The 26,218-nt window shown below is 37.5% G+C and overlaps 1 protein-coding gene across 6 annotated transcripts in view; it reads left to right on the top strand.

The window, feature by feature from the left end:
• The window catches only part of APP (amyloid beta precursor protein), a 272,596-nt gene that overhangs the window by 81,312 nt on the left and 165,066 nt on the right, over positions 1-26,218 (top strand). For all 6 annotated transcript variants that reach the window (XM_057696995.1, XM_057696997.1, XM_057696998.1 and 3 more), the window contains exon 4: positions 24,445-24,557. In XM_057696995.1, coding sequence (XP_057552978.1) covers positions 24,445-24,557 — 113 coding nt within the window. The remainder of the gene's footprint in view (positions 1-24,444; positions 24,558-26,218) is intronic.

Raw genomic sequence — 26,218 nt, 5'->3', positions numbered from 1 at the left:
TAAAATTATCTTTTTCTAAATTTTCTCTAAATTTCCAACTTGGGAAACAGTCAATTGACTATTCACAAAGAAATAAATCCTACAAAAGTGACTAATAAGAGTTGTAATTTATATATTCATTATGTAAGTTTTTATTGACCACCTGCATGTGCTTGACCCTGAAGATAGGCGAGATGTGGTCCCTCTTTCTGAGTGTATAGTGTAGGAGTAGGGGATTTCTAGCTAAGGACTTTGAGGAGGACTTGGCAAGAAGTAGCATTGTGCTAGGATTTCAAGGATGGGGCAAGAATAGAAATATATTTTAAGTACTTAGACAGTGAGGAGCAGAAGGTAGGATGTTAAAGGCTATGCATCATTTTCAGGAAGAAGAAGTAGTTGGTTATGATAGGGTATTAGTTTTTAAAAAGCATTAGTGTTTTCATTCATTTATAAGAAATACTATTGTTATCATTTTAAATTTACATTTATATCTGAATGCTTATTTTCAGGCTGGCATCCAATTCCTTTTTTGCATGTGCACATGGTGCTTTTGTCTTTTTGGCAACTTAGCTTAGAATTTTTGAGAGTAGGAAGCATTTTTTTTAAGCTAATAATTCAATAATAAAAAAGATGAGTAGAAACTCAGGAATCATCTGGTGCTTTCATTGCCATTTTTATATGAAATACCATCACTATTTGAGTTGTATATATGTATTGCAGCTCACTCCAAGAGATACTGAGATATGAAATTTTTTAAAATTGAGATTATCATGGATTCTCCATACAAGTAAGTTATGACCCCATTATTTATCGTGTGCTTTTATAGCAGCAGCTAAACTTGTGAAAAGTATATTCTGTGTTTAATTTCTTTTATTTTTTATATTGTTTTTAGATTGTTTACATATATATAAAGAGACGGACAGACAGATGCTGGCATCCAGGAAATTTTAAAAAGTCACGTGTAACAAATTTCACATGGTCAGGTTTTCACCTACTTTATTAGAAAAGGGCAAAAATGCCTTTAGTTTTAATAACACATCAGCTAGAGTGGATGTATGTTATTTTGAGTTTTTAATTTCACTCTCTGTGTATTTGGAATTGGTACTGTCATATCAGATCCGATGGTCTTGAAACATTTACTTTTCTGTGCCAGCCACTAAACAGCTGCTTCCTGGTTATATCGGCATAACTGAATCATGGTAATCATGGTAATCATTAGCTTGCTGTTTTAATGTAAATTTAATATGAAGAACCATAACTTTTCCAGCTAACCTCAAGCTGTGTCTTTTGTCATGGACATTTCTTTTTTCCTAATGTGACTGAGTAGAAGTGATTATGGTAGGGAATCAAGAAAGAAATGGAATTCCATCAAAGTTCTCTTTCACTCTGGGAAATTCTTTTTTAGGTGATGTGTTGCTTTCCATCACTTCCTACCTGCAACAGAGAAAGGAAACAGATTTTCCCTTTTGTGTTTACAACTCAATTTGCATTATGTTATTTCTCAAAACAAATAACACATTTGAGATCTTTTCTTGATTTTGTTTACTGTTTTGGCCAGTAAATAACTTTCCAAGGAACTATAGTAGAAAATATAATTTGTGTATGACAGTTGTACCAGATTTTGGGGGATTTAGGGCACCATGTGTAATATGACATGAATAATTGTAACCAGAAAGAGAATATGAAATGTAAGAAGAACTCAAGAGTGGTACAAACAACTATTTTGGTTCCTAGGACAGGAAAGTGGCTTAAACTCAACATAACGATCGGAATTCAGTGAATTAACTCAGGCTCTTACCACGAAACCCTAGTTTTCATTATATTTTAATTAGCAAACTACATTTTAAAAGTTATGTAAATAATATGTAAACTATGTTAGACATAGACTTAAAGCCATCACAAAAATTACAGGACATTTTTGATGTATTTCTTTAGGAAAAGAACTGAGAAATGCTTTTTTGTGGACTTAAAAAATTTTAGTTTTGATCTTGTGAATTAAGTACAGCATATCTTTATAATATCTCCAAATAGTACCCAGTAAAGTATAAATATATTTACTATGAAGGGAAGAGTTAATTATATCAAGCATATTGAAGTGAAATTGGGGAAAGTAATTTCTCTGAGATATTTTAATACATTTCTAAAAAGTAAATTGATGTTTGTATGTAGTGAAGGAATTGACCAAAGAGCATTGAGGTAAAAATTATGCACAAAAAAAATCATGAATGTAAGAAACGACGTAAAGATAACAGCCAAGATGAAGCCCGAGTAAAGATGTATTTCCATTTCAGTATCAAAGGATGTGATGAAATGTTTAAATTTTAGTACTCGACACAGCAAGCTCTCAATGTTGGCTGTGCTGTAGAGTCTAGGGATAAATTCTGTTATCTTTCTTTTTATCACAGTAGTCACTGAGTGGCTTCATTAAACTTTCCCTCTCTTCCACATCCCTTGATAAATTTCAGCTCTTGCTGGTGATGTGATGTGTCCCAGGAGCCTTTTTGTTGTTGTTGTCAGTGAGTCTCAGACTTTAGCTTTGAAACCTGATGGTGAAGGGAAGTCCCAAGGCAACAGCTGTGCAGCTGTCTGGAAAGAAGCCAGTCCAGATTGGAAGAGAATGGGAAGGTTCCCAAGAGGGAGGTCTCCGGAGGAAAAAAAAAACATAGCATTGATGCATTTCCTGATGGACCTGCCTGTGCTTAGAGTGGTTATAGAGTTCTATTGCAGAATTTGGGAAAGATGCAGTACTGTGGTTGCAGAAAAATGGGTCAAATATTAACTTAAGAAAAAGAAAAACCAAAAGTTAAAAAATAACAAACGGTTGTAAGATAAAAAGAAAGAATACGCCATTGCCTGGGTCTGAGCAATACTGAGGCAGTCACGATACATTATATATGATATACATGATATACATGATATATGTATATGACATATCATATACATCATATACTGGAAGGAAGTTGGGAAGGAGAGGGGTAGACTCACCTTCACATTAGAAAGACCGAAAGTGGAAGAAGCAAAGAAAATATTAATAGCTATTAAGTACAGAGTTTAGAAATATGGGGATGTATAGCAGAGAGACAGCTAAATGAGATGGCTATAAATGATTTTTATTACCTCTTTTTTGTTACAGAGAAATGTATCAAGTAGGTCTATGGCAGGATGAAGTTGAGTTTAGACTTCCAGGCATTTTTTTTAATCTAGAAATTTTAAGATTAGAAGTTGTGAGTGAAAGTAGTGTTAGAGGTGTCCTTATTTAGATGACTTTGACTTGGAAAAAGTTAAACTGTGATTACATAGAGCTGAGCTTGTATATTGTGTATCCACTTTAGTAGAAGATGTTTGTTTCTCCATGGGTGTAATTTATGACTGTATACCAAATTACCTTCATACCTATTTTACAGAACTCAGGGCAGAATTTCACTATTTTAGATGTTGTGGAAGTTTACAGTTTTGATCATTTTTACTCTGGAAACATGCTGACCTTCTCTGCTGATTTAGTGACGAGTTGTTCAAGGACGCAAACTCATCATGACCAAAACTTGACTCCTCTTCCCCAAAAGTTCTCTTCTAACCACAAGTCTGTTGAAATTTGTAATCCAATTAATAATTTGTTTTATGACTGGATGATATGAACTGTTTCTGTGTATGAGATGGTATGAACTGTTCTGTTGCTGTAAGAATAGGAGATAAGGCTGGAGCATACAGTAGAAGTTTCTGGAAAGAGGATGAGGCCTGGTATAGATGCTAAGGCATATGTAGAGAAAATGAAGAGATGAATTAGAAAACATGTTCTGGGGACAGTAGTTTGTGTGGGTAGTATTGGTACGTAATGTTGGAAAATTAGAATAGAACTAAGATGGTTGATTATTTAAGTTTAGAGTAGTATAGAAATCACTTTTTTATTTACAAAGGCATTAAATTCATTTGATTGTTTCTTTTATGTGATGTCTGGGAAAATATCTAAACAGTCAGTGTGGTTTTAAGCCTTTAATTATGTCAAGTCTTTTAATGGTACATCGGGTTAGAGAAAAAACTCTTTATACTTTGGAGTAATATTTCCATAAAGTGTAGTAACGTGGCCATACATCTTTTGAATTTAAATAGCAGACCCATAAGAGAGTAATAAATTGGGAGAAAAGTTTTACAACTAGTGGATTTCAGGGCTGGATGAGGGAAAAGAATAATCATAGAGCTATACTGGGAATAAATAATACATGGTGCTGAAGACTGAGGTTTTCCTGCAATGCTTGTAAATTTGGAAATAATTATTTTTTATCAGAAATGTAAGCTTGATGAAAATTGGGACTTTTGTTTCATTCACTAAAATATATTCCCAGAGCTTTAAGCGTGTCATAGCACATAGTAGGTACTTAATAAGTGCATATTGAATAAATGAATTGAGGAGTTATCTGAATGTTTTAAAAGGAAGGAAAACTTAAAGAAGGAATAGCCTAAACACTAGGAAGGCAAAGGGCATAAAGGAGCAATTTCACATGCCTGAAAGAACTTCTAAAATTACAGGAATAAATGTCATTTATTTATGCCAGTATTGATCAATAGGGGAAGGGAAGGTTTTATTTAACAACCAAGAAGTAACGTTAAGAATCTCAAGTTAGTTAGAAATTAAGTTTTTTGGGGGCCTGGATAAAAGAACATTAAACTCTTATCTCTAGGAAGTAGGGTCTAGTCTATATGTGTCTACTTTAAAGCCAGTGTAAAAATCAGGAAAGAGAAACCTCATTTAAAATGAAGTTGGGCATCCCTGAAGTGGGCGCTGCTATGTACACACTACCCATTGCAGCTTTACATTGCTGAGCAGGAAGGTCTCTACTGCCCCAGAAGAAGAAAGGAAGATTTTCTCTTTGCCCAATAGCAAGCCCAACCAGTGGGAAACTCTGCAACTCAGCCGATGAGAAGCCATCACCACCCTGAACTCTCCCTTTTCCCCCAATGGACTTTTGTTTAGATCAGCCTCTCCCAACTTCCTTCTTTTTCTCTAAAAAGTAACGTTCCTCTCCTTCGTTTCCTGGGCTTGCCTGTGATTTTTGCTATAGCTTGATTGTCCCAAATTGCAATTCCTCTGCTATTCCTGAATAAACTCATTTTGCTGGTAAGATAACTGGCTGTTTTATTGTAAAGAATGACACCGGTGTCACCAGAGGCATCTGTATTCAGAGATAAAATATACCATTAGATTCGTTTATGACAGTTTCATTATCTTTAGCTTTTAATTCTAATAGTAAAGGATTGTTTTAACAGAAACCCACTTCTAAGTATCATTTATAAAGGTAATGAAATCTAAAAACTTATTTCATATTTTTATGTTCTATCTTAAGAGTTAGGATAATATGTGTATACTAACCATTAATTCCTATCATAATTGAAATGCCTTTATTAAATGATTAGGTGAATGTAGTGCTTACTAGGTGCTTGATATGTAGATGTTAATTACTCCCTTTCTAGAGGTTTAAATCTTCTCATGACATTAAAATTTGGGCCATCCTATTGTTTTATTAATTAGGGGTACATGTATTTTCAAAAACGTTGCCCAGCTGGAATTCCCCTAAATTTTCCCGTTTACTCTTAACTACTTTGACAGAATATTCTTTTTTTGGCTCTCACTGAAGATCCCCTTCTTTTATTGTATGATTTCTTCATCAGCTCCAGGTTGCTGGATTCCTATGAGTTGGTGATATGACTCTTTCCTCTTGCTGTATTGAAGACTTAGAATTAATTCCCAGTCAGGAGCTTGTGATATTCTACATTCTCTAAGCATATTTAATATAGTAGGCTCATGTTTAGTATGCCAGGACCTTATCCTGCATTTTTCCATTTAAATATTTTAGCTTCTTTTTCTTTTTCTATTTTGGTTCTCATTTTAAATTTTTAGTCAAAATTCTCAATTGAGTCATGGGTACCAGGGCACATATTTTCTTCAGTAGGTTCTTTAACTGCATCGTGTTTGATCTTTGACTTCATAATGACCTTTGGTCAGTAGACCCTTTATTTCATTTCATATATCAGCAATTTTTAGCCTTCTCATATTTCCCTGTGCATCAGAGACCCTGGGTCCTCACATCACTCACTTAACCCCATATCTTTAACTTCCACTGTTGTTCTACCCATTCACAGCTGGGCTTCTTGGTATGATAGTCGACTGTTACTATTTTATCTTTGCAACACCCACCTCCCTCCAGTCAGCTGTTATCAGGCATCCATCCCTTCAACTCCAGTGAATGAGCTCTTTGCTCAGACATTTTTCTGTCCTTCTTAATGGTATCTTAATGTCTCAGTGATGTCTAACCCTACGGATCACTGCCTTCTCTCCACATCATTATTATGCGCTTGTCTTTGTTATTCTCTCTGCTGACTCCCATTCTTCCTCTAGCTCATTTTTCTGCAGCCTTCTCAGTATTGGTGTTTATATGAGTCCTCCTGGGTTGTTCATTTGCTCACAATACACATACTAGGAAACTCATCAGTGCGTTGGTTTCCCTAAGGCCTGACTTGATGAATACAGAGTTATTAAATCCAGGCCAGGCCTCCAAGTACTTACTGGTCATCAGACTTAACTCTGACTCTCAGAGCCTTGATAATTAGCCTTGTCCCTGCAGGGTAAGATCATGCAGCGTACTGCTAATAGTGCAGAGTATTGGCTTTAGCTTCCCTGGACATTTCATCTAGGATATATGCCAGATTTCCTTATCAATAAATGGTGAATTTAGGCATCTCAGATGAAACACCGAGCACATGAGCATGGGATATGCCTACTCTATTTTTCTCTGTTGGTTTATTGTATTATTTGGGATAAAAATCTGTTTTAGGCAAAAGATAGGATTGTTTTCAGCTTTTATTAACAGCCCCTGGACCCTTGATTTCATGCAAAGGAATTAATTGGACTTGAATGAGCTTAATGTAGAAACCCTGCTATTGATGCAAAAATATACCTCATGCTGAGCTGTCACCATCATCAAGCGGTTTTGTTGTTGCTTTGTTTTATTTTGCTTTTTCTTTGGGTTAGTGACAATTAGTATGCAAGGATAACATGAATCAACTGTAAGTCCCTAGGAAATATTCATGTATTCATTTTTCATATTTTTTAAAGAAATGAAGATACGCAGTTAAGCACAATCCTCTTAAAATTTGACTTTAAAAACATTTTTAGATATTTTAACTTAGATATAAATTTCTTACAGAATATGTATTTTCTATATAGATGTGATCTCAGTGTTGGAATTAGCATCTTATGCTGTGAAGAGAGCTTCCATTTGTACTAAGGTTTATAACAGGCAAGGAGAGGATGAAATCATCTAGAAGCAAAACATGGAAAACTGTCCTAATGTAGGAATATTAATTAAACAACTGCCTAAATGGTTAAAGAACAATTAGACGATCTTATCAAGTGCTCAGAATTCCAAGAAAACACACAGTTGATGAATGTTTATTTGCACATGAGAACTGTTATCAAAGATGTCTTTTGTACTTACTTGGTGTGCGGTTGGCTTTTCAACACATCAGCTTTGTCTTCCCAAAAAGACAACCTTCTATATATGGTCTTCGAAATATGCATTTTCTAAGGACTGATATAAGTAGCCAGCTTCCCTGTTATAGAAATTTAAAAGCTAAGGCTTTGAGATATCCAGACAGTTTGAACATCAATCAGAAACGAAACATCTAGAATTCTCATGTAATGGTGTGAATGGGAAGGGTGTCAGGCCACGAGGGGGAACTGACCTTACACTTCTTTTGACTGGGAGAAAGGCAGACACGCTTGCCTTGTGGAACGGTGACCTTGAATAAAGACTACATCACACCATTAAATGGGTCACCTCGAGCTTACATAATGTGAATCCAGTGGCCTGTTAGCCTAATTGCACTGTTAGAAAGTCTGCTTTGGGCCAGAAAATAGCAAATCACTTATACTTTTGTTAGATGATTCCGATTAGGAAATATTTTTACCGAAAATCAAGTCTTTCCTCATCATTTTCCCAAAACCTCAACATTTCTAGGTTAAAACAACTGAGACTCTAAGTATAGTTTTCCTATGATCTACATCTTAGTCATATTTACAATTTTGAGTGAAAGATGGAAGCTATATTATTTGGAATGAGAGATACTCTGGAATTATCCCTGTATTTGAAAGCCTTAATCATATATAATTTCCTCCTTTATAAATATTAACCTAAAATGAGAGATTTGCCTTCTTCAAACACATTTGTGTGTGCCTCCTCTGTGCAGCAGGGCCTTACTTTGAAAACCAAGCTCAGATTTAGTTTGAATTAAAGGCTGAGCTTCTGCATGCCTAGAATTCCTGCTCTTCAAAATATTTGCTCCCTGGAGAGGTCAACGAAAGATGGAGTTGTCATGTGACTTTGGACTGTTGACCTGAGAGACGTTTGGGTAATGGAATGGGCTTTGGCAGAGTTTCACTGCTTTCTGGTTGAGGAGAGCCAGGAAAGGAGGGCAGGGCTGGCTGTGTGCAGATGGGAAGAACTAGTCTGAAAATGTTTGAAGCCTGAATGCACCTTCATTTGATGCCTTTACTTTATTGCTTAAGAGAATTTTAAACTGCTGCATCCATAAGTGGGCTGTAGCTTGTAGAGATGCATATTTAAATGATCTTGCATCTAAACAACTGCATTCACTCTCTGCCTGGTGTGTAAAATCTGAATGATGCCTGTACTCTGTTGGAAAGAAACAGACATTTTCATTACAAAATTCAGTCAAGCAGAAAAGTAGCAAAGTGAGCAGAAATTTTCATTTACATCCGTGATTGAAGTTGCAGTGAGAAAAGAAAATTGCTAGGTTCAAGAATAGCCCTGTTCTCATTCTGTTATACGACACGCGGGATTTGGTCAATACGGAAATAGATTTTAATATTTACATTACTGAGGAAGGCACTGATCAATAGTTTCAAATTGTGCGTATTTTTAAACGGACCTTAGATTTTTCTAGGGTTTTGTAGTATCTTGAAACAGCCTCCAGTATCCCCTTATTATCAAGTCCATTATTTATTTGCTAAAACATGGGCTGTATGTTCCATTGCCACAGAGATTTACAGTAATTTCTTTGCTTTTAGATGTGAGTATCAGCAGGTGTAGACAGGTAACTCAGTTGGGCCAGACCTAGGAGCCTTCATAAGACACTGGCTTAGAGAGTGGGATCAGAATTTTCCAGGGGAAATTCTCTGCTAAATAGTTCCATGATATACCTCTCAGTATATATCGAAGCTTTAATGTAGTAATTTCCTGCCCCAAACCCTCTTCCTTGGATGTGCAGAAATCCAGTTATTTCTGTTCTCTCAGGAGCAATAAGCCCTGGCAAACTGATTTACAGTATTGAAGCTAAGCCTTGTTTACACATCTGAGTGGCAGCTCCTAAGTGCACAGTGGAATGGTAACAGAGGGAGAGATTCTAATTTAGCTAGATCCATGCCCACTGGCAAGATCACATGATTTTTGAAACATGACTCAAAGTAGAACTGGATGTTTTCTAAAACATATTTTTATGGAAGAGCTTGATGAATCATGTATACTTATATTTTTTATTCTGTTAGATATTGTGTCCCTCTTCCCTTGATAGTGTTTCGGGTACAATGGCAGAATTCTAATCCTTTTTCCTGGGTTTTAACAAAGCCTTGGGAATTTAGAGCAGTGCTCTCATGCCCGTAAATGGTTGTGCTAATTCCAAATACCACATCCTAGATATTTCCTGGCTAACTCTTTTGTTAAATGCCGTGATCTCTTTTTTCTGCGTCATTCTCTCCTTATCTACTTCCTCTTGCCCTAAATAGTTGTGCATCTTTTAGGATGTAATTTTTTTGGGGGGGGGAGTTTTGAATTAGAAAATCCCTGAAATACAGAACACCATTTATTCCTCTGATTGTTCAGAGACCGCTCCATCGTCTCTTAAAGCTAGACGTTTCAAATCTAGTTTATACACAAGAGAATCCAGAAGGGACTTGTAATAAACGCTCGAGTTGCACAGCGTGGTGGTTGGGTGTTAGGGGTCTCCCACTTAGGAGAGAGGAGGGCTGGGACAACCGAGCCTGGGCCATCACAGACACATGGAGTGGTAGCTGTTTGTAAGCACTGATGATGAATGAATGTGATAAAGGTCCTAGGCCAGACCGGCAGGGAGATGGAATGAAGGCAGTGAAACTCCTCTGCCAACCTTAGCGAGTGATGAAGAGTCCAAGATGAGGGGTCATGATGAGTACAGGTGAAACGGAGAGGGGAAAACTAGAAGGATTTTTTATAACTCAGGAAATGGTTTACTGGAGTTCAGAATTTCGGAACATTTTTACGTATGACATGACCTGAGCTCCATCTTCAGGAATATGGGTAGTTTGAGTGGAGTAAAGGTACAGCCCGTGGGGATAGGGACATGACTCAGTGACCAGTATTTATGGACAAAATGGAAGCATAGCGTAGTGGGAGAGGGTACCTGGGTTTTACAACCAAGTAGAATTTGTTCAGCAGGCACCACCATTTGGGGCTCCTTCAAAATGTTGAATGTTGTGGTAGGATGGCACAGTATGAGAAATCCCACCCCCCCGAGCCTTCACCGGAAAGTCATAGAAAGGGAGCAAAGCAGATGTCAGTGGAGGGTAGGAACCCGGGTGAAGATAGAGTGGTAGAGATTAATAGCTGCCCTGAGGAGTGCGTTCCCTCCCTTACCCAGCTGGCCCAGGTCAACAAAGTGGATGAGGCCACCCAGTGTGACAGGAGCTGGTGACACCATCGATGCACAGCTCGAGAAATCCCCTGAGCAAATGCCCTCCGTAGGTGCAGTCATCTCCAGTCTTCAAAATAAAGGGATCATGGGAAAAAAATCAAAAGAAGAAATGATCACGAATGATGACATCAAGGGGGGGGTGTCATGGGAACTTCACAAAGTGCGCAGAGATTAAGAACCCTGTGAAAGCAGGAAGCTGGAAGACCTGAGCAGCTTCTCAAATGTTAAGAGAGTCTCTTAGTTGAGGAAAAACGCTGCCTTGAGCATTGGGCGTCTTGAGGATTCAGAAGAGTTGGAAAAAGAAGTTGTTGGAATGTATGTGGTAGAGTGTCTCCTTGAAGAAGTTAGCCCAAGGGCCTTCTGACGTCTTCCAAAGAAGGCTGACAGGATAATCAGGGTGCCACTGGGAGCTCTCCCTTCCCAACTTATTGTCTGACCCACCAGAAATAAGTACAATGAAAGCATGGTGAATATGAGCATGTCCTTATGGTTTACAAAGTGAAGGGACAGGGTGACTGTGAAATCCCGTACAGCAGGCTCCGAAAGGAACATACCATGGTCAAGCAGGAGGGACTGGAGTCCAAAAGAGACTGTCACAAATCACTGGAATGTAACTGTGAGAGATCAGAAACCGAGATACCTTAGCAAGTAACAGAGATTCAAGAAAGATGCTATAAAGTTTAGAAAATATCCAGCAGATCTAGAGCAAACAAATTGCTGAGTTCCAGCTACAAGGAAGAAGTAAACATTGTATCTTGATGATGGGTTAGAACGTGTGATCTCTTGATTTGAACTACGAAAGTTATATGCCAACAAACAAGTTAAGGAAATGTGATATTGTAAAGCCTTTGGAATTATAAGTTGTAAAACAGCAAATGAATTGAATTGTACATGGAAAAAAAAATTTGAATGTTGGTTCTGTTCCCTTATATTGCTTCCACATAAGATAGATTTTGACTCAATGAGGAATTGCTTATTGTTCTTTGGGTACAGTTCCAGGGGTTGATGGTCAGTTGGTACTTGATTCTAATCTCGTACAATTGCTAAAAATGTACTAGCAGTTGTATGTAATCAAATGCCCTCTATGTGGATGTCCAACAAAGGAATGGAAATGTTGACTGAAGGGTCAACACTAAGAGTAGAGGAGGCTGTTGCATCCTTAGGCATGACTGATAAATCTGAGTGAGAAAGTAAGAGCAGAGGGTCGAGGACTGAGTCTTACTTTATAATCACAGTTATTCAAAGAGGAGTCAGTGAGAGGGAAAGGATGACTAGCTTAAGATAGAGAATGGGAGGATAAGTGTTCCTAGAGAAGACAGAATTTAAGGAAGAAAGTGATATGGTAGAGAGCATTTGAGAGCTGAAAAGAGACAAGTGCATTTGTTGCCACTGACCTTGAAAGAACAGTTGCTGGAGATCGTTGGAGCAAGGCCAGATGGTGATGGGTTGGAAGGAGCAAGTCAGGGGCTTGAAAGTGACAGTCTGCGACTGTTGAGAAATTTATCTGTGAAAATGCCTCTTCCTGTTTTGATTATAGCCTACCTCACACACGGGTTTCTGAGTAAGGTATGTGGACAAAACATGCTGTGTATTTTTACCTCTATATAATTTAAGGTTTTGGTAATAACTGGTGGTTCTCTTGCCTCACTGTGTATCAGCCTGATTGGTATTTTGTTGGCGATTATGTGGTTTTTTAAAAGCCTCCATACATAACCCCAATTAATTGCATCTTTAAAACTCATCAGGCTATGAATTTTTTAATAAGTCAGAAAGCAAGAAAAGTGTTAGGAGAAAGCAGCCAGTGAGGATACTTGGTGTTTTCAAGAGATAAAAAAGAGAATTTAGCAGGATATCTCTACAATACCTGCTTTTCACCTCATCTCTCAAAATATAGAAGACTGAGCTAGGCTAAAGATGACTAGTTGTAAAGGAAACCTTATTTACATTTGCTTCCACATTTGAAGCAAGCACACACTCATAAGTACAAATTATGAGAAGTGAAAAAAGAGAAATGAGGGAAGAAGGGAAATTTGCTGGTAAATAGGGTTAACAGTAGTAACAAATTGAATATCCCTTCCAGTAATTAAATTTGTGGTGTTGTGATGGCATATAGAACTACGTATATAGTCTTCTCAGTGTATTCAATCTTATATCTATTTCTGTTTGAGCCTGTATCCTTGCATTCAATTTCCCCCATAACCTCAGCCTGTCCACGTTCAACTCATCACTCTTTGAAAGATATTCCTGATCTTTAAAATTTGATGCTAAGTTAGTACTGCCCAGTGGTGACCACTAGCCACACGTGGCTGTTGAGCACTTGGAATGTTCTAGTCTAAAGTGGTGTGTGCTGGGAGTGGAATGTACACATCAGATATCAGAGAGTTAGGCTGTGGGGGAAAAAAAAGAATGTAAACTGTCTTGGTGATAACTTTTTACATTGATTGCATGTTGAAATGATAAAATCTAGGGTATACTGGGGTGAAGAAAGTATATTATAAAATTAATTTTACCTATTTCTTTTCACTTTTGTAATGTGGCTACTAGAAGTTTAAAACTGCGTGTGTGACCCGCATTATATTTCCACTGGACAGGGCTGCTCGAAGCTCTTTTCGTGCCAGATTATGTCTCAGTTCTTTTGTATCCTTCATGGAATTGGGTACAGAGGGGTATTGAGAATTACCCAGTGATAGTAGAGATGATGTGTTAAAGTTCAACCAAATCATGTTGGGTATTAATTTTCATTCTTGTCCTCACCCTATTCGAACCTCTTTGGCCAGGAGGCTTTGTTCGCCTCAGCTTTTCATGCATGGAAATCACTCAATCTTCTGAATCGCTGTGTAGTTTCCTCCCCTTCTGGCCTCAAACCTAGGACTCTTTCTAGCCTATTTCGTGATAACTTCTCTGATTAAAGAAACAGAAAACAAAAAAGGAGAGACTTAGCTCTCAAGGATGTGTGAAAAGGTGCTCAATTCTTAGGATGGTTCCAATGTCACAAATCTGTGGGGCAGAGCACAGGCTTATGGAAGGAAGGCATGAAAGATTTGATTATTATTTCAAAAAAAAAAGATAAACCAAGCCAATCACAAGAAGACAAATACAGTACGATTCCACTCATATGCGGTACCTAGAATAGTCAAATTCATAAAGACAGAAATTAGAATGGTAGTTGCCAGGGGATTGGGGGAGAGGGAAATGGGGACTTGTTTAATGGGTATAGAGTTTCGGTTTTGCAAGATGTAAAGAGTTCTGGAGATTGGCTTCGCAACAAAGTGAATGTACTTAATTGCTGAACTGCACACCTAAAAGTGGTTAAGGTGGTAAACTGTATGTTCTGTGTATTTTACCACTACTAAAAGGAAAAAGAAAAGCCGTTCTAATAAGTGTTTCATAATGCAATAACCTGTAACTTTAAAAAAAAAGCCTTAATAAGATGAGTTATAATGGATTATCTTAAGTAGACCCTTACTACCTGAAGGAACAGCTGAATCCAGTCACTTGGGAGCTTGTTAGAAAAGCAGAATCAGTCCCACCTTGGACTTGTCCAATCAGAAACTATTTTAACAAGATCCCCAGGTGATTCGGGAGCACGTTAAGGCTTGAGAAGCTCTGCTCCAGACATCATTTCTCAAAGTGTAGTCCATGAACCACCTGAATCCGAATCCCTCTGGGGAGGTGTGTTTTCACACCCATCCCAGCACATAGAGCAGGTCCAGGTCTTGGCTAGAATGGGATGGATCCTACTGTCTGATCCAGCATCCCAGGTAACTTTGAAGCACAACAGAGTTTGAGAACCTCCTGACCTGGAAAGATTTAACAACCATTATTTTCATAATTCTATCTTTTAACTGATCTTGGGATAATTACAAATATGAGTAATTAAAAGGCTCATTATTAATAAAATCAAGAATATGAGTGAAAAAGCAGTAAAAAGGGGGCAACAGAAAACATATACTTTTACTAATCTTGGGTGGTTTGGTGGGGAAGGCATGATTCAGAATTTGTGGAATATTGTAACACTTTGCTGAAATAGTGAGCATTCCGATAGATTGAGGGTCCAAAGTCGAACCTGGTTCTGTTATTAGCTAGGCAAAAACTGCACGAGTCCTCAGATTTCTAATTTGTAAAGAGGAATTGAATTCTTTGCAGTGAATTTTACACTTCTAAGACAAAGTTCAAGTTAAAAAGTGAAGAATATCCTTTATTATTGATATATGTGTGAATATTCTGAAATTCTGAAAGTTTTTAAAAGAATTTAAATGCCACACATTACGCAAATTATTGGAAAAGAGATTTGCTAAGAAAATGCAAAACTAAGCTTTGTCTAGTTATTTTAGATGCCATAGACGAGAAACCCAGATTAGTAATGATCTTTTTAAATACAAGTTCTTTTCAGTTGACAGTAATTCCATGGACAGGTTTTGAAAGCCACAATGTTGACATGAAAGCAAATAGGTCCTTATTAAAATTTGATGTGGAAGCTTCCAATGTTTTTAAGTAGGTATCACTTTAAGTTTTAGATTGACAGAAGAATTGAGAGGATAGCCCAGAGAATTCCCATATACCCCCAGCCCAGTCTCCCCTAATATTTACGTCTTACATTGATATGGTACATTTGTACAGTTAATCAACCAATTTTGATACATCATTATTAATAAAGTCTGTCTTTTATTCACACTTTATTTATAGCCTTAGTTTTTACTTAAAATCCTTTCTCTGTTCAAAGATCCCCATCCAGAACACCACATGACATTTGCTTGCCAGGTCTTCTCAGCCCCTCTCGGCCATGACAGTCTCTTGTACTTTCCTTTTGATGACCTTGGCAGTTTTGAGGAGTACGGGTCAGGTATTTTGTTGGATGCTGCTCTGTTGGAATTTTCTCATGCTTAGCCTGGGGTTATGGTTTTTGGAAGAAAGGCCACAGAGGTAAAGTGCTCTTTTCATCAAATGACATCAAGGGTACCTGTTACTATCAACATGGTAAATCACTGTTGTTGGTGTTGACTTTGATCACATGACTGGGGTAGTGGTTGTGAGGTTTCTCCACTGTAAGCATACTCTTTTGTCCCCTCATTGTGTACTGAACTCTTTGGAAGGAAGACACTAGGCAGAGCCCACAATTAAGGAGCAGAGAATTATGCTTCACCTCTTCGATGTCAAAACATCTGTATAGACAATTTGGAATTCTGCACAGGTTTGCCTCTTTCCGCCCATTTATTTATTCAGTTATTTTGACTCATAGGTAAATATTTTATATTTTGTGTTATAATCTAATACTACTTTATTAATTATTTATATATATTATTGCTCAAATTGTTCCAGTTTTGGCCTTTGGGAGCTCATTCATTTAGCTTCTGTGCTTATTTGAAATACGCTCTCTTATTTTTTTCTCCACAGGGTACTCCTGACTCATACTGTATGTTTTATGCCCCAATCCTAGAATCCGTTATTTCTCCAAGGAGCTCCAGTTCCTTTTATTGGAGAACAATATTAAAAACTGAAATCTGGGTGTCAGGTGTGCTCATTGCTACTGGAATGCCTTTGCTTTTAAGTCCTCTCAGCTGACAGAGGGAGGCTTTATATTTGTATCCAGTCCACCTTGTATGAATATTTCTGTAACTAACCATCTGTATCTATATTAAGCTAAATAAGAGTTCATCCTGATGTCTCCAACTCTAATCTATATTACACGGGTCCTTCTACCTCCTCCCCTTGCTTATCTGTAAATTCTCATTCCAACGGTGGGAAACCCGGTCCCAACATCGACCTTCTATTTACACAGTTGTTCAGTCGTGCACTTGGCGAGCAGTATCAGAATTAACTCATACCTTTGTGAGGCTTTTTAAAAGCTGCAAAATTGCTAACAAATGTTTATTTTATTCCTGTCTTTTTAACATATGTCCTTTACACTGTTTTCATCATCTTAAGATAGTGTTATTCAGAGCCTGGGTCAAACACTATTTCTGTCTTGTACCTGACCTGCCGTTTGTGTGTGTACGGGAGACTGGGCTTCATTCACGGGAAAAAATGAGAGAGAGGATTTAAGGGAACTTGTAGCTTTCACTTCTTTTGCCTTTTTCTTATCTTGATCCATGCAATTTCTGCCATCTGGCAAACAGTTGTGATCTGAAGACTGCCATCTGTCAGTTCTCACTACTATCTGGTGATAGTTACTGTGAAATGTTGGTGATAGCAACAGTCACTGTTTTTGTTGTTGTTGTTGTTGTTTAATTGAAGTATCGTTGATTTACAATGTTGTGTTAGTTTCAAGTGTATAGCACAGTGATTCAGTTATACATACGTGTGTGTATGTATATATATGCACATATATATGTATTCTTTTTCAGAGTTTTTCCCTTATAAATTATTAGAAAATATTGAGTATAGTTCCCTGTGCTATACAGTAAGTCCTTATTAGTTATCTATTTCATATATAGTCGTGTGTGTATGTTAATCCCAACCTCCTAATTTATCCCAGCTCCCACTTTCGCCTTTGCTAACCATAAGTTTGTTTTCTGTGTCTGTGGGTGAGTTTCTATTTTATAAATAAATTTGTATCTTTTTTTAGATTCCACATATAAGCGATATCATGTGGTATTTGTCTTTCTCTGTCTGGCTTACATCACTTAATACGATAATTTCTGGGTCCATCCACGTTGCCACAAATGGCATTATTTCATTCTTTTTTATCCTTGAGTAATATTCCATTATATATATATATTAGTGTGTGTGTATATATATATTAGTGTATATATATATATATATATACACTCCACATCTTCTTTATCCATTCACTTGTCGATGGACTTTTAGGTTGCTTCCATGTTTTGGCTATTGTAAATAGTGCTGCTATGAACTTTGGTGTGCATGTATCTTTTCGAATGGATAATTCACCCTTCTGTCCTTTTTGAGGACCCAGTAACTACCCACTCTCTGAAGCAAAAACCATAACAGTTCTATCACATGAAAAGTTTGTTGAGAAGTATTTTGGGTGCTTCTGTAACTATTCTTTCCATCTCTTGAACACAAACACCTTCCAGAAAAATGTCCTAGCCTATTTGATAACGTGAAAGTTACAGAATATCAGTATGTAGTGCGAAAATTCAATAAAAATGTTTGTAGAGGAAGAGTCTGAAATGGTAAAATTAAAAATTGAGTGAACACTTGTCTACAGGTCTCACTTTGATGTGCATGGATGCAGTAGTGTAGGTTAATAAGCACATGAATCTGGAATGTTCTACTCATCTTGCCCAGTCATTTTCTGTCATCTTCATATGAAGCATCTTCTAGCTATTGAAATGGAGCCAGTTAGATCCTTGACTCTTTTTCTCGTATACCCCTCAGTTAATCCTTTAGATTCTACTTTCAAACTGTATCCAGGCTCTTAACCACTGCCCACCATCTCTACTGCCATCATTCTGGTCCAAGCCTTTGTCATCTCCCACCTGGATCATTGCCACGGCTCACTGCCTGGTCTTCCTCCTTGCAATCTTGCCCCCTCGGGCAGGATTAAGTGGTTCAGAAAACCACACCAGAGTCTGCTGATGTTCCTCAGAGTACTGACCAGAGGATGGGCAACATTTAAGGCCCCGTGCAGTCTGCTCTCACTCAGTGACCTCCTCTCCGTCATTCATCTGTGACAACACTGGTCCCCCTTACTATTCTGTAAACCCACCAGGCAGGCTCCTGCCTCTGAGATCTGGTTGGTTTGTTCCCTCACTTCCTCATGTCTTCACTCATGTGTTATATTTTTAGTGAGGCTCCCTGACCACTATTTAAAATTTCACCCCTCCTTCCCAAAGTCTCTGTCCCTTCATCTGCCTTATCTGCATAGTGTTTATTACCATCTGACATGCTCTTTTACTTTTTTGCTTTATCTTTCCCCACTAGAATCCCATTTAGTTTCATCTGTTTAGTCTACTGCTGTATTCCCAACACTAAGGAAAATTAGAAAGTGTGCAGTGAAGAGTTAGTGCGGTGAGCACTGGCGGGGATTCAGGAAACCCCTTCACAGACAGGTGGTGAGCCCAGGGCTAAAGGTGAAAGCGCTGATCACTCAGATTCCCCACTTCTGCAGTCCTAGGGACTCCACCCCACCCTAGTGACCGCTGTTTTTCCCTCTCACATCATAAGCAATACTCAAATGTAAAACCATTTTATCTATAGAGCTATAATGATAGTGGTGGCGTAATGAAAATAAAACCCCATTGCCTTCAGCAGGTGTATAGTAGGTGATCAGTAAACAATAAAGAGTAGCTGTTACTGTTCTTAGAAACTATGATTATTATTAATATGAGAAGCCTTAGTGGTTGATGACATACTGGGGGGAAAGATAATAGTAAAATACGAATAAAATAATTTATTGAGCACCTTTGTTGGGGGCACTGAGTTGGGTGCGTTATGAACATTAACTCATTTAATTCTCCCAATTCCACCATTTACTACAATGTGTGACCTGGGCTGATTATGTAACCTCTTAGTCTCACCTTCTTCTCTTATAAAATGAGATCATTGTAGCTGCTTCAGTGTGTGTGGTCCCGAGTATGATGTGAGATGATGTCCAGGAAGCATGTAGGCCAGTTCCAGGCTCGGAGTTCAGAATTACTGGAACTGCTAACATCTTACCTTTGAGAGCCAGGTCTGGGCCTTAGAAGAGTACAGCACAAAGAAGCAAACGGAGGCTTTGCTATTTTTCAGGAATTCCATTGCTAAAACGTTCTCCTGCCCCCTTTCCCTTAACTTTTAGGAAGACCTGAGATGTCTCTAGCCAACAGTTTTAATCTTTGTGAATTCATGGAAACACAACTTATTCATCTGAGCTCTCTGTGTGTGTGGTTCTGGAATCTTTTAATCAGTCTGTTCAATCCCACTCTGACTCTCAAAAACTCAGCAGCCTCAGTTTTGAGAAAAACTCTTCTTTCCTCTGACACCCTTTGCACCCTTTTCTCCTGTGCCGTGGATTCGCAGTCCCTTTGGTTTTAGCTGTGGCACTTTTGCTCTCTGTTCTCTCTTCTTCCCAGAATCATCTGTCTTTTGAAAAGGACCATAAAGAAATTGAGAAATACATTCCTGTCTTCGAATTTCATAGTACTTGCCTGTGTAATATTCATTCCCAATTCTTCCTTTTGGAAAGAATTCCAGATTTTTTATTCATGGCGACAGGGTGCTCAGCCAAAGATACTTTCTGCAGATTCCCTTGCAGCTCAGTGTGGCCCGATGACACACCTGTGGCGTATGGCATGTGCATACTGGGGTGGGTGTTCCTCCCACAGAAAACAGCAAAGCTTTAATGGTGAAAAAAACAAACAGAAAACCTTCATCCCTTAGCCTTTTCTTCCTGTTCCTGTCTGGAACTTGGACATGAAGTCTTAAGATTCTGTGGCTATTTTGTGACCACAAAACGTGATGACAAAAGCCAACATGCTAAGGACAGCAGTGCAGAAAGATAGGAATCGCCTAGTCCCTGAGGGCATCATTGAACATCTGTAGCAGCTTCAGCTTCTTGTAGGAGAGAAGTAATCCCATCATGGCTTTAAGCCACTGTGTGTCACGCATTCTCTTCTGTGTTTATCATGTGTTCTATTCTGTTCAGTAGAATGCACTGTCAACTGTTTTACATGACTTGCTAGCTAATTTAAGTCCAGTTTTATTGTCAAATTGACCATGTTGTAGATCACAACATTAAAGTATTTTATAGTCCAAAAGTGAATCTACTTTTATAAAAGCCAAAGGGGATTTGCCAAATAACCCATTTCGACCAGACTTTAAATGACAGCGAGTTGAGTTACCACACTTGGATGGAGAGTCCAGAGATCCAGATTTTCAGGCCAGTTCCACTGCCAGTTGGCTCTGTGAACAAGCCACTTGACATGGGTTCTTTTCCTCCCATCTGCGAAATGAGGTAATTTGAGTAAGACAGTCCTCTCAAAGACCACCTAAGAGCCAGTGGATTGATGCCCGCAGAGTCCCAATTGAATTCTGCATTATTGTTTACCTTGCCAAGACTTTTTAGCTAAGAAGCCAAGCACAGATCTTGTTCATTAGCTGTGAAAATTCCCTTTCAGTTGCAGTGTGTGTAATATAAATTGTAAATTTTTTAAAACAAGAAACCAGGTTGTGTGATTATCAGTAAATATGCACAGTGTATATTGAATTGAACCATTAGGATTAAATGGTGCCAAATTCTGAAGTTCAGCATTAGGAGAAACATGATTTCTCAATATGATACTTAATGTATTTTGGTCTCTTTCACTTGAATTCTATTAAAAATTTTTTTTGACCTGAGGATCAAACCAAATAAACAGAAGTTTGTTTTAAAAATAAAGGTATGCATGGTTCTATATGGAAACTCCACATATATACTATCAGACTTTTTAAAATCCAAAAACTATTTCTTAGGGCAATTTTAGGTTCCCAGCAAAACTGAGTGAAAAGTAGAGAGTTCCCACATATCCCCTGTTGTATCATAGATTTTTTAAGAATACTGCTTTTAGAATTAGAAAGAAAACATAAACCATGTTAAACTAAATGAGTTTCTGAGAAAGGATTTACTACATTTTTACCACTTCTCTTTAATTCCTTATTAAAGAAATTTTAACAGATTTTTGTGGTTTAATTGCTTTAAAATTTCTGATGCGTAACATTCTAGTATGTTTCATCAGTTTTGAAAGTAATCTAAGCAAAGTTATAAAATCCAGTCTTTGCTGAATTTTATTTTAATGTTAGTGTACAAGGTTTCTTTTTTGCCATTTGTCCCAAGGGCCTATTAAATAACCAGTATTAATCCTTTAAAAAAGCAGTCTCATTTCAGGGACATCCATTTCTTGGCTGTGTGCAATGTTAGAAACCTAAGAGCGTCTTCACATTACGAAATGAAATGTCGTTTTCCAAATTAAAAAAAAAATCAAATATCCTTTTATAAATTAATGTCATATGTATCCTGTTGATGAACATTAGATTTTACCGCAGTGAATATCTTTCAGTGACTTCAACTTTGCATTAAAATCTATGCCTCAGGAGACTGGCCTAAGGTCAAGCAAAACAAGACACTCTGCTGTCTGGCAGCTGTTATCCAGTTTATGCCGCAAGAATTATTTCAGGATGAAGTTGAGAGTATTCGATCTCCTCCTGATTGTCTCATAAGCTGATTTAATAGCTTTGGGCCAGGCATTGAATCTTTCCAGGTAGTTACTTGTAAAATAGAAAAATATTGCTTAGTATTTAGGACATTTGTAAATATGGCAGTATGGCTTGACAGACCAGAGCTCGTAATAAATTAGGCAGGCATCTTCAGGCCACTGGTCACTTCTGGCCTCCTGTGGCCTTGAAAATTGGGTTGCCTCAGGTATAAAGTATTCTTGCTATAGTTGATTGCCTGCCCTGAGAAACCATGAAGAGTGCACTTGCAGAAAGGTGTGTTAGTTTTGGCTGAGGTTAATTTTTATTTTCTATTCTCCCAACTCATCTGGGTTTTAGTTTGGTCTTTTTGTTTTATTTGTTGTTTTATTTTATAGTATTCTACGTAAAAGCAAAAGAAAATTGTGACATCACATTATGTCATTTCTTTCCTTATAATTAATATCTTAATGTTTATCTCTAGGGCTAGGTTATAATCTCCTGAAGATAAGTGGCCTTAGGCATGTTTCTGGGAAGTGAGGTTTGTATTATGAGATCCATCACACAGCTGTTGTGGAGCTGAGATCACTGAAATGCAGTGATGCATGTGGAGAGCCAAGCACTCCATGGATTCAAGGGTTCCTTCCTCACCAAGCACCACCTGCATGCAGCCCTTGGGAACACTGTGTCTCATAATTCTTGCATTCTCTGTGGCTCACAATACGATGCTGTGGACACCATGGATTGTTTCAAAGATCTGAGGAATGACAAGACGAGGCTCCTTATCCCCTGTGATTTGCTTAGATTTTTATCTAAATATTATTTATTAAAATAAATTCTTAAATATCATGAGACATTGTGCATATTAGAGACAGAAAGTTTAAACACCTTTATAGAAAGAGAGTTTTAAAGAATCCTGTTATATAAAGGGAATGAAAAGTTGTTTTTCGTCTTTCCTTCCTTAGGAACTTTATCTCTTTAGGTATTATTTCAGCAAATTTCATGTAACATACTATGAAAGTAAAAAAAATTGTTCTTGTCTTTGCTGACATGTAGACAACTTATAGTCCTAGCTCATTTGTAGTTGTTGGTTTAAAACTCTTCTTGTATGTCTTGCTTAAAGGGTTGCAGTACCTTACTCAGTGGTCTCTGGGCTTTCATGGCCTCACGACACTAGTCCATCCTTCACTTGATTAAAGAGTTTATCTGAAAATCAAACTTGAGCATGTCATTCCTGTTTAAAATATCCTTCGGCCTATATTGCATCCAAAATGGCATCTAAAACCTTAGATTCTGAAACTGGAATCTGCCATATTTCTCCAGTCTTATTTTATTTCTGGACATTTTTTCCCACTTATCTTGTGTTCCAGCCACGGTGGACTTCTGCCTCTTCTACAGATTATGCTTTGTTCTTTATTCTTTCTTTGCACAGAAGGTTTTCTTCAGCCAGCCAGCCATCCATCCATCCATCCATCCATCCATCCATCCATCCATCCAGTATGGTCATGTGTGCTAGCACTGGACCACAGATTGGGAGTAGAATGTTAAACAAGATAGATACCGTCCTTACATCCTGCACCTTCCCATTCATTTCCTACATAGCACACTCCTGCTCATCCATTTAGACTCATCTCTAATGTTGTTTCTACTTTGAGGTCTTTCCCATTGCACCCAAGCAGATGTGTTTACTATGTTGGCCCATCACTTTATCTCTATTACAGCATTTAATTTCTTCATTCATCAAGACATCTATTGCCTACTGTGTGCAGAATCTATGCTGAAAGCTGGGGATACTGTAGTAAACAAAACAAGTAAAAATTAAGCCCAAAGCTTACACGTTATGTTGTAATTATCCAACTTTCGCCTTTATGAGAATGTGAATTCTTATAGGCCTTTATGTATCAATAATATTTCTATATCTGAAGTACCAACAATGCTAGAAATAATCAGCGTGATATACAATTGAAAAAAAAATAGCAAAAGTCTAAGGAGCAGTTTTCATAATTTAATTGAATTAAGCTCTCTGTGTGTATGTGTGTATATGTGATTGTGTATATAAGCATATAATACACATGTGTATTTGCTTCAGATATCTTTTGAAGAAGTAAAATTGTACAGGTCTTGTTGAATTTCTCTGTTTCCCTCTGTGATTCTATACACTTGAAAAGTAACCAATACTTTAATTAAATTTCTTGATGAGCAAAAAACTAAAATAAAAACACTAAGCATATGTTTAAAAAAATAATACACATATGTGTATATACAGATTTTGTTTGTTTCAGAAGTGGAAAAATGCTGACTTTTCTGTTAGTTTACAAACAGATTAAAATGTCCAAGAAAGAGGGGTGGACAATTATTTACTTTGATTCTTCTCAAACGATTGCCTAGGCGATGTCAATGTCACTTTTTAAGCTTTGTTGCAGTTGAGTGGCAGTGTTTGTATGATTTTGTATGATTGCAGTCAGGGTCTTTCCTGGGTTGATTACTTCATCATTCTAAAAGCTGTGCAACTTCTCTGAAGTTCGTTCAGTTTGGCTTTCCTTGTTACTATCACTGGGATAAGACCCCTAGAATGCAGACGGAATGACATGAAGCCGTTTTCCTTTCTTGCAGTTGGTGAGTTTGTAAGCGATGCCCTCCTCGTTCCCGACAAGTGCAAATTCTTACACCAGGAGAGGATGGATGTTTGCGAAACCCACCTTCACTGGCACACCGTTGCCAAAGAGGTACCAGCCCATTCATTCTTTCTACTTTAAAATGAAGGCTTCCCAGGAACTATGCACAGTGACATTTTAGAGGGTATTTGGAGGCAACAGCTGTGTTGATAAATATGGTTTTTTTAATTATTATTGTTAAAAATAAAAGACTTCATGAATATTTTAAGAGGATATCTTGAGGCAACATCTGTGTTGATAAATAAGTTATTATTATTATTTTAAAAAGCCATCCATGAAAATTTTATATTTAGTTAGGTCTGTTATGCCTATGCCATGTTTTATAAATTAGAAACTATAATTTTATACTCCCTGTAAACCTTAAAACATAACTTTTTTAAAAAAAACTTTTAATTTACCTCTTGTTTTCTTTTGTCACATACTTAGTTTTCATAATTTAACCTTTCTCTCTATTATCTGTTGGGGAATACGGTGGTAGAATAGGAAGTAGCTTGTCCAATACCAACCTGAACGCTACAGTTAGGACTCAGTTTCCAAGTGAAGCTATCAGTTTTGTGCTCACTGTGCTGTACTGCCACTTTCATTGTTGGGTGGTGGATGAGTCTGTGGCAGCAATTCCGACCTTTGCTAACCCCCGCTTGTGGCAAAGCCCATAAGAGACATAAGACAGTCAGCATAAAATGTCACTTTTTAATTTTTGCCCACGCCACGTGGCTTGTGGGATTTTAGTTCCTCGACCAGGGATCGAACCCGAGCCCTCAGCAGTGAAAACGTGGAGTCCTAACTACTGGACCACCAGGAAATTCCCAAAATGTCACTTTCTGATATTACTACCTTCAAGACTGCTTTGTCCCTTTGACATATTATGAGTTTTTCTAATAAAATTGTATAGTTTTTTGGTAATGAGATCAGTCTCCTAGAATTAGGCTCCTTTATCTAGCTCAGTGGTTCTCAAATGGGGTCAGTTTTGCTCCACATCCTTTCCCAGGAACATGAGCCAATGTCTGGAGACATTATTGGCTTAAGCTTTGGTACTACTGGTATTTGGTGGCTAGAGGCCAGAACTTTTACTAAACATTCTTCAGTGAACCAGGACAGCTTTTCCTGACCCGTGTCCTCAAGAATGATCTGGTCCAAAATGTCAGTGGTACCAAGACTGAGAAACCCTGATCTAGCTCCATTTAACCACTGCATCATAGCCTTAAAGCTGTTAGGCAGAAAACACCATTTAAGATTCAGCATTAATTTTACCTTTATAAAATAATGTGTTTTAATTTACTGTAAAATGGCATTGTCTTTATATTAAAAAGTTTGAGCTAATTGATATTAAGAAAACAAACTACATAATTTAAAGCCCAGTACCCATCTGATAAACTCATTTTTCAGTTTCTTCTTAAGTTAAAAAAAATTTTTTTTTCATTGCTAAGAAAGAAAATGGCTCTAATTCCTATGAGGTCAGAATACACTCGGTAAAATTTCATTGTTTACCTATGTGTGTTGAATTATTAATCTTTCTTCTGTCGCCACTGGATGCTATCAAATGCTTTATGTTAATCTAGATTTGTAGGAATTTAGCAATTCCCAGGAAAGCAAAAGGATTTTGAAGGAGAAATCTCTAATGATTTTAAGTTCTGATTCATAGCAGAGGAGAATTTCTTCTCTTCCCTGGATTGGTATTTTGGAAGTGAGCCAAGAGAGTTAGAATTTCTAGA

The sequence above is a fragment of the Hippopotamus amphibius genome, chromosome 10 (assembly GCF_030028045.1).
Source record: "Hippopotamus amphibius kiboko isolate mHipAmp2 chromosome 10, mHipAmp2.hap2, whole genome shotgun sequence".
In the NCBI taxonomy this organism is placed as follows: domain Eukaryota; kingdom Metazoa; phylum Chordata; class Mammalia; order Artiodactyla; family Hippopotamidae; genus Hippopotamus; species Hippopotamus amphibius.
This window is presented reverse-complemented; position numbering and strand designations above follow the sequence as displayed.